A 9,878-nucleotide genomic window follows, 5' to 3' on the forward strand; every position below is an offset into this window, starting at 1 on the left:
CGTCCACGCGAGCAATGCAATCGTGTGTGTACGTATACGGACATATACCTCTACATAGGGATCGAGAATTTATTTCTCAGATTGGTAACCCTGAAGCTGGAGTTTCGCATTGTCACCGCGCGAGGTCTCTAATATCAATTCGGAGTTTGGTCGTCAGTCGTCACTCTTGCTAACCCTTAACCCGTTCATTCGAAAATGCTATAAAAAGAAACTTGTGTACGAGATATATGTATAAAATAAGAAAATTTTTGTGCTAGCTTATTAGTCCTGTTTATCTTTGAGGAAAAGAAATTGAAGAGATATAATGATGGTTCCTTTGCAGATCATTACACGAATGAGTAAAATTGGTATGATATCAGTATGATATTTAATGATTTTCGTTTATGATAAAATTGATTTTGTTGTATTACAAAAGATAATTTTTGAACAAAATAATCTTTTTTTATTTTTTATTAAGTTTCCAAAAGTATTGCGTTTTATGATATGCTAAGTTATACATAGTATTTGTAAAAAAAACTATGTTTAGTTATCAAGCTATATTTAAAAAACGCTATGTTGAGGTTATATATAGGAATTGTGGCAGCCTTCTAATTTATTTCTGATAATGAAATATGCATTTTATTTATGTGTTTCTTTTTGCGCAGGTGGATTACCTATGAAAAAGAATCTTTATTATCTTTATTATATTATTGTTTTATTTATTTCTTTAATATTATCAATAATTGGATTATATGCTATTCTTGCGACAATATAATAGAGAAAATTTTTTTGTAATTGTGCAGTTAAATATAATATTAATGTTACATTTTAACATTTTAATCATCAGTTTTGGTTAATTTTTGATATGATATATTTTGATTAAAATTTGAGCTATCAATTTTGATTTATTAAAAAATTTTATATATTCTATATAAAATTAATATTTTTTTTTATGCTGTGTAAAACATTTCTATTAAAATTCTGTATCATATAACACAAAATTTAAGCTATTTTAATCTTATTAATAGTTATTTTATACAGAATTGTAATTATATCTATATGGTATGCTATTTAACTTATAGATAACTTTCTTGACTGTTAAAGTGGAACTGAGAATATTGATATACCAAATATTAATAATTAAATTAATATATTATTATTGATAGATTATGCAATTAAAAAAATTTTTTATTATATTTTTATTCTATTTTATTTAAAGTTTGATAAAATAATTTAAAAAATTGAATAATGTTTACATATAAAAAATATATATTATGATATGATATATTGATATTGATGAATATATGGATATCCTGTAAACACAAATAAATTTGTTAATATATTGCTAAATATCAGACCAGATTTTAATCTTCTTATATAAAACTATAAATTTATTATTAATTTTATGAATAATAGTGAGAATTAGATACTTTTTGTCTCATATGTTTACCAAATTTATTTTTTATGAACAAACTTTTTCTTTTCTTTTAGGTTGATATGTTAGCATAAATTATTCACATGTTATTTTCTATGATTAACATATAGGAAGAAATTATCAGAGAGAGAGGCAAATTATATACTTGACAAAATCTATATGAAAATTTTTATTCTTGTTAAATTGTATCTTATTACTTTACATGATATGTAAATAATTTTAAAAATTGTGAATATTTCAGCTCCAAAATTTGGTAGGTTTACTTTAAATGGTATAAATATATGTTTGAGTCGTAGTAAATATTACTACGTAAACGAAGAAAAAGACAAAACCTGGACAGATATTATGGAAGCTGCAACTACTCATATGTTTCTTCTTGAAATTGCACGAGGATTTGGTCTTATTTTGTCTCAGTTATTTAGAGAACCAGCAACTATAAATTATCCATTTGAAAAAGGGCCTTTGAGTCCTAGATTTAGAGGCGAACATGCACTAAGAAGGTATATTTTCTGTGTGTGTGCGTGTGCGTGTGTGAATATATATATATATATACAGGGTGTCCCACCAAAAGTGGCCACCCCCTTTTATCTTTTAAACTAAAGGAGATAGACTGTAACAAATATATATCAAATTAAATGGTTCAAACTGAACTCTATTGTGAGCATAATAGTTGCTTTTAAAAGCTATCTGTGTTAACGAACGGAGAGGTATGCATAATTTTTTTATAATAATGTGAATATTTCGATATGAAAAGTTGTAGCACTGTTTGAAACGAATACAACGATGTATGCTGTAATATAAATATTTTATATATTATACATGTTTTATCAACTTGAAATATCGCGGGCGACGTCTACTTTTTCATTTTCGGTTCTGCGATATGGCCAACTTCGAATTGAATATTATGATGAAATGACAACATGACATGTCAATCTGTAATGCATGAGTCATAAGTTGCAACGTCATCTCATAGATACACCAATTTTCCCATTATTTTCTTCTGCTTCTTAAAGCAATTTCTCTTTATTTAGCACTTGACTAATAGATCATGCACTAAAGTACATAAAAATGGTGAAAGACAACACTTTGTAAACCTAAATGTATATCTATTGGATATTGTGAATAATAGAGGGTTAAGGAGGCTATAAATATTTAATATATGTGATCGCGGCTTATGGTATTTCGTATTTCTTATGGTTTTACTATGAAGATATATTTTATTTATTTTATTTAGATATCCCTCTGGAGAAGAAAGATGTATTGCTTGTAAATTATGTGAAGCAATATGCCCTGCACAAGCTATTACAATTGAAGCAGAAGAAAGAGCAGATGGATCTCGACGCACTACAAGATATGACATTGATATGTCTAAATGTATTTATTGTGGGTTTTGTCAAGAAGCTTGTCCGGTAGATGCTATTGTAGAGGTATCCAAGTTTTTTTGTTAATAAAAGATATAGGGAGAAAAGAAAAAATAATGAGAGAAATTTAGAATTATTATTTAACAATTATATTATTAAAAAATTGTGTTTTACAGGGTCCAAATTTTGAATTTTCAAGTGAAACTCATGAAGAAATGTTGTATAACAAGGAAAAACTTTTAAATAATGGAGATAAATGGGAATCTGAAATTGCTAGTAATATCCATGCTGATCACTTATATCGTTAATAATTGTGTTGTAATGTAGTAACAATTGATGCAAGTAAACACAAATATAGAGTAAATTAAAGGAAAATTTTATTTATATAGAGTTTTTATGTATAATAGCTAGAGATATTATATACAATACATATTAAATTAATTAAATTTAATAATAAAGATATAAAAAATAGTTATGTTTTTGTTTTAATATTTTTATTAGATAAATGAAGTGGTTTTTAAATAATGTTAGAAACCAACTTATCTATAGAATATTTCGCAAGAAGATTGATCAAATTTAAGACTGCATTTATATGTGTCTCCTTTAATAGTTTAATAATACTTTTAAAACTGACCAATTACAGCTATTTATTTGAAGAATGGAATGACTATGATTGGCCAGTTTTAAAACTACGGATGTTATTAAACCCAATTAAGACGGGAGAGGTTCATTTGGACACAACGGATGCGTTCAGGAGGTTGATTGTGTATCTTAAAATGATGTGAAAATTACAAAAATGAGGAAATTCACTAGAGTATCTATGATTTCATTTATACATGTATATAAAAACTTTATTTTATGTATACGTTAATGTATTTTGTAATAAATCACAATAGTAGCTATGAAAAACTATTTTTATCTTAAGTATTCTTTTCAAATTGACAATCTCTACAAAAAATTATTATAAAAAAATATATTGATTGAATTTTATTATATATAATTAATATAATAGTTTAATCAACATAATTTTTTTAATATAATACATTTAAATATATTAAAATATTAAAATATATTTTTTGTAAAGGTTGTTAATTTAAAAAGAATATTTACTCCAATAATAGCTTTTCATAGCTACTATTATGATTTATTATAAGATACATTGACATAGTATACATAAAGTAAAGTTTTTATACACGTACAATGTGTGTATAGTTACAAAATTGCCAACATATTTTCAAAATTTTAACAATTGTTCTAAATATAATTCTCACACAAAATGTAATAATGTTCATATAACAAAACAAAAAAATTTTATTCAGATGTTTGTGGAATTGAACTTGAGTCTACTGCATAATAGACTGAACATCTTGTACTTCGCCATTACGTATTACTTACATACGTTTTCATGCTATCAGTACTAATGTAGTACTTATGTAGTACATATGTGCTTATGCGATATTGGTATAATTGAAGAAAAATAATACTATAATTGTTAATCTATGAAACTGTGATTACGACTGTTAAAAGTAGGGCTCGTGAAAACTGATTAATTCGATTAACCGGTTAAAAACGAATTTACTGGTTAAAATCAGTTAACTTGTAATCGGTTAGAGTGAGTACCATTATTCGATTAGTCATTTAATCGATTATTCCGGTCAATTAATATATTTATTGTGTTTTCTCAACATTTTTCTTCTGGAATAATTAATTGTCACTTTTGTTATGTCTAACCGAATTAAACAAATAATTAAATAATGTCTTTATACTTTACACGCAAATAATTCCAAAAGTGGACTTTTAACGGACTGTCGTGTAGAATTCTGAAACAAGTTTTACCAATTGCACTTTCTTTTGCCGTTAAAAAAGAATAAATATGAAAAATAAAAATAAAAGTGTTTCTTGTTATATAAAGAAATATGAATATTAAATAAGAAAGTGCTTTGTTGCATATACGGGGTGGACCATTTTAATTAATCTACGCGAATATCTCGAAAACTGAGCCCGATAGACAAAAATGTTTCAGACAAAAGTTGCATGGTTTCGAGGTGGCCACATGATGAAAATATGGACTTGACCTTGAGTGACCTTTTCAAGGCCAGGTCAATGTGATCGATGTCTTAAATAGAACCGCACATTTTTTATTGCATATTCTTGTAGCTTATCTCGAGAGCTTTTCAAAACACTATAATAATGTATTTTTTCATTAACACATACTTTGTAAATAATTACATATTTTTTATACACAAGGCATACACAGACAATTTCTTTTTCAACATATGATCACTAAATCTAATATATCCGAACAAAATTTTTATGCTTAAACAACAACTATTTGATACAAAAATGACGCAATTCCGCTGCAAAATTTTACACTATGGACTGGAAAAGCGATATCTTATTGTTCATATATATGAGGTATTCAGAATTTAAATTATAATTTATTTTTTTTTGTTTTCTTAAGCCCACTTTACACGATCTATAATTTGCAACAGAATTCAAGACAGAATTCTATTTATATTTTTAAGATTTATCGTCCAAACATTTGGTATTATGATTTAATGACATTTATTTTGGAACACTGGCTTCCAAAAACATCGATTTATGACAGTGTTAATATTGATTTGGGTAAACAACAAAATGATCATGAGCACGAATTAACGATAGAAGAAAAAGAATTACAAAATATTTCTGTATTACAAAATATTTCTTACTCTCTTTTGAACAGAAACTTTAAGATTTAAAATAACATTTAAGAGTTATTTTAAATTGTATCAAAGACTTACTTTGTATCTAGGACTTTAATAATACTAATTATACATTTGATTTTCATAGGATGATTATTTATCTGTAGAAGAAACAGTAGCCAAGCTACCATTCCTTCTTTATAAAAATAGTCTTTATATTCTTCTTGTATTTGTAATGCAGCGACAGAAACTCTACCTTGTCGTTGTACTACATTAGGCAAACAATTCATATTATTTAATAAATCTGTGTTTGCAGTGGTATTTTCTGTAGTTAAAAGATTATGTAATGCTACACAGGCTAAAGTAATAAGTTCTACTTTATCAGTCGATAACGATATAGGATTCAAAAGCACTCTAAATCTATTAGCTAAAATTCCAAATGCGTTTTCGACTACTCTTCTTGCCCTCGATAAACGATAATTACAAATTCTATTTTCATAGCAAATATTTCTTTGAGAATATGGTTTTAATATCCTTGTAGACAGAGGAAAAGCATCGTCTGCTACTCTTACATACATTGTATAAATTTTATTAATTTTGTAGGTATTATACATGAAGAGCAAAGGCGGCAATACGTCTCACAACTTAATTTACAATATTTTATCCAGCGTGATAACCAATTCTGTAGCTACGAACTATAGCTTTTATGGACAAAAACATAAGAGAATTTTTTCTAGTCTTACCTTATGCAGTTGCGTCTATCGTAAGTTCTATTTAAGTGAAGCATGCTTTATAATAAATAAATAATAACTTAAATCAACCAGTAACTGAACAGGTCATTATTGTTTTTATTTCTTAAATATAAGGTTCTCAAGTTTTTAATATAATAAAATAATAATATCTTTGAGTTTTTAAAATTTGAGGATTAGACTATTGTAAAAGTAATAAAATAGTGTATTTTATACATTTTTCAGATTTTGTTTATTCATCACTGGTCAGTTTACGCTACTTATAGTATCAATATAAATGTTTTAGAACGTTCGCATTCATAACAATTGTTATTTTTATGTATATAGATACTGTAAAACTACAATTTGCTAATGTTAGCGAAGAAGATGTTAAGCGGAGCATTAAAAGATGGCTCGATAGTTCAAAAACGAGATTGTTCCGTGTTCAAACGTAATTATGAACAATACACTTCGCATCCTCAGTGAAATACTATACCAAACTTATTTTTTTATGGGAAATCGATTTTAAAGGGAAAATTCTCCTATTTTAACGTATTTTTACTGTTTGTTAAAGATATTTGCATGATCTTCGTGTTTTTATAAATAATTCTTTTGTCTTTTATTCAAAATCGTAACATTTTGGGTTGTTATAGTATTGTTCTAGAGGTGTTACTTCATATACTAGTCATTTTATTTTATAATATTTATCAAAATTGTCTAATTTTCAGGCAAGCTCCTAAAAGAAAAATATTTCAACCAATAATACCAGCTGAAAATGATGATCCAGAAGTTTAAATTGAAGAAAAGTTATATATTAAAATATTTTTTTATAATAATATATTCTATTACTGGTAAAAAATTACATTACAAAAAAAATGTAAAAAGATTATAAAAATAAATATTATATCACGAAAAAAAAATTTTAATGTATGGCTGACTGGGTAGTTATTGATATAACCTATTTTTTTGTATCGGCTTAAACCACTTCTCTGTATGGTTTTTTGCGATTGCTCAATATTTTTTTGTTTAATTCTGTTCAGTTCTGTGCACTATAAAGAAATATAGCTTGAAATATTTTAAGAAACCTTTAGAAACATTTTAAAAATATTTTCTGAAATATTTTATGAAAAGTTATTTGAAATATTTCTGAAAGATTTCGAAAACATTTCAAGAAATATTTCAAAAATTCTGATTTTCTAGACATATTTATATTTCAGAAATATTTCATGGAAAATTTCTGAAATAATTCAACTCTTGCAATAAAATATTTCTGAAATATTTCTAAAATATTTCATGCTGTGTGGGTGCATATCTTCGTACTGTGTATCATTGTTAGACTTTTCGTACAAATCATATCGTGGTGTTTTCATTTTGTTTCTATAATTTGTCGTAGAATACGCATTTATATCGTATCGTACTGTCAGATTATCATTTTTCTTTTCATTGTCAGTGAAATTTTGCTGAGATTTCGATAACGAAGCGGCGAGGAGAAAAAGCGCGCAATACCAAAACATCAAATTTTTTCCACACATCGTTGTCTTTTTGACGCGTCGAATTTATACCTGAAAAATACGTATTTGATTTTTTTTCTACGGTAATTTCTTATTTAGATATCCTATCGCGACGATATACGAACTGCGGCTTGAAAAATATATAGGAAAGTAGGGTGAAACCCGGTACCTTTTTAGATTTATCTTCCTGCAAAAAATCAGAGTAAAAAAAATTTTGCCGTTAGTACCCATATAGCACCGTAAGATTGTAACAACATTGCAGCAACATTTTTCTGCAAGATTGCAACATTGCAGAAACATTGCAAAATATTGCTGCAATGTTGTTATGATATTGCAGCAACAATAAAATGTCCGCCTACAGAAATATTGCAATATAATATTGCAGCAACATAGCAATATAATATATATGCAATAATACTTTATGTATTATTAATACTGTAACTGATCTAATTTTTGTCGTCGAAAATTGCCGTAGATCTGCTGGGCATTTGGCGCAAAGTTGTCGGTCTGCGGTTGACAAACCTGCTCTCGATTTGTTGCGTCAATCTGTCGTCGCACTGCTAGTGACAGATCTGCTCTGGTGTTGTACCCAATTTGACATCAGGATATGATTTCAACTTTTAGTTGCAATTGGGGCGCACTCGAGGACACAGTAGGCCCTGAATTTGGCAGCCTCGTTCCACAAGGAATTGTTTGCTATTTGTTAACAATCCGCAAGCAAATGGTTAGCTGGGTAAAGTGTGTAGATACTCGGTTTTGCCTCAACACGAGAAAAATAACAAACATGGCGACTCTATATTCCGGCGTACAAAGTAACGATCAAAACTAGTGCGATATACTCTAATATACAGTGCCTACCAAAAGTTCCGGGCCACCTAAATAATTTTTGAATGGTTTGAAATATAGGATTGAAATTTATAGGGATACAATGGGATCACAAAGCCTATTATTTAAACACAAAAACATCCACAACTACACCCGCGGGGGACGGGGGGAGGGAGGAGCCAAAAAATCTTAAATGGCATGTGGAGTTGAGTGAGGGCTCGTTCCAAAGGGCTTTCCGAGACGAAAACAACGCGAGGTCGCCGAGGTCTCTACGATTTTTTTCGCAGAGTTATGATCATTTGAATGGATTGACAACAATATGGATTAGAATGTAATGATTTTAGATTGGAAATAATCCGCGAAAGCGATATTAAAATCGATTATAGTTCGTTCGGAATTAAAATCGATTACTTTTTAATCCGGGCGCGGATTGAACCGATTAAAACCGATTAAAACCGATTAAAACGGATTATGTTTTAATCGGTTTTAATCGATTATTTTCGGCAGGGCTGTCTCTCATCCAATGCGGATTTTCATCTGCCCAATATCTCATATTCTGTCAATTTACAGAACCGTTTAATTCAAATGTTGTTTCGTCAGAAAAACAGATGATAGTGATGCTTCTTCAAAATTCGATGGACTGATGTTGTGTTAATATCATTTTCTTGAACTGCTCTCGAGCCCGATGTATGGAGATTATTGTATACAGTTAGCAGAACATCTAAAGCTTTTTCGTCATTACTAGCATTTTTGGGTTTTCCAGATCTAGGCGCATTTTCAATTACACCGGTTCTTTGGAAACGACCAACAGTTCTTTCAACAGTTGACTTTGAAATTGGTTCACGGTTATTATATGTGGCATTGAATAAATCCGCTACTTCTCGATAGAACCTTATTCTGTCGCCATACCCTCTCATCATCAATACAGTGATCCTTTCCGTATCAGTTAAATGCATTTTCAAAAATGTGCTAAAATGAAAAATACTAAAGCAAAAAAGATATTAGACAAGCGCTCTCGAAAATTCACAAGCGACCGCGTGAAATAATGAGTTTACAAGTGAGAACTCTCTGAGGAAACATCAACTACTGCATATCATAGGTCGCCGGCATACGGGCATTGACATTTGAGTTCAAACCAAACAACTTTTAGTACATTTCTATTGTCAGAAAATGCATTTAACTGATAAGGAAAGTATCACTGTATTGATGATGAGAGGGTATGGCGACAGAATAAGGTCCTATAAAGAAGTAGCGGATTTATTCAATGCTACATATCCTGACCGTGAACCAATTTCAGTCAACTGTCGAAAGAACTGTTGGTCGTTTCCAAAGAACCGGTGTAATTAAAGATGCGC

General features: G+C 28.8%; 2 protein-coding genes across 2 annotated transcripts; both read left to right on the top strand.

Annotated features, from left to right (window-relative positions):
* The first annotated feature begins 156 nt into the window (after positions 1-156).
* LOC115237368 (NADH-ubiquinone oxidoreductase subunit 8) lies at positions 157-3,150 on the top strand. The gene is made up of 4 exons (XM_029810364.1): positions 157-347; positions 1,656-1,914; positions 2,649-2,841; positions 2,952-3,150. Exons 1-4 carry the CDS (start codon positions 305-307, stop codon positions 3,081-3,083), a joined length of 627 nt encoding a protein of 208 aa, XP_029666224.1. The 5' UTR covers positions 157-304; the 3' UTR covers positions 3,084-3,150.
* A 625-nt stretch (positions 3,151-3,775) lies between these two features.
* On the top strand, positions 3,776-7,107 carry LOC115237369. The gene is made up of 4 exons (XM_029810365.1): positions 3,776-5,190; positions 6,063-6,222; positions 6,536-6,638; positions 6,916-7,107. The coding sequence occupies exons 1-4, from the start codon at positions 5,089-5,091 to the stop codon at positions 6,980-6,982; spliced, it is 432 nt and encodes a 143-aa protein (XP_029666225.1). The 5' UTR covers positions 3,776-5,088; the 3' UTR covers positions 6,983-7,107.
* The last annotated feature ends 2,771 nt before the right edge of the window (positions 7,108-9,878 follow it).

This window comes from Formica exsecta, unplaced genomic scaffold (assembly GCF_003651465.1).
Source record: "Formica exsecta isolate Colony F162 unplaced genomic scaffold, ASM365146v1 scaffold291, whole genome shotgun sequence".
Lineage (NCBI taxonomy): Eukaryota > Metazoa > Arthropoda > Insecta > Hymenoptera > Formicidae > Formica > Formica exsecta.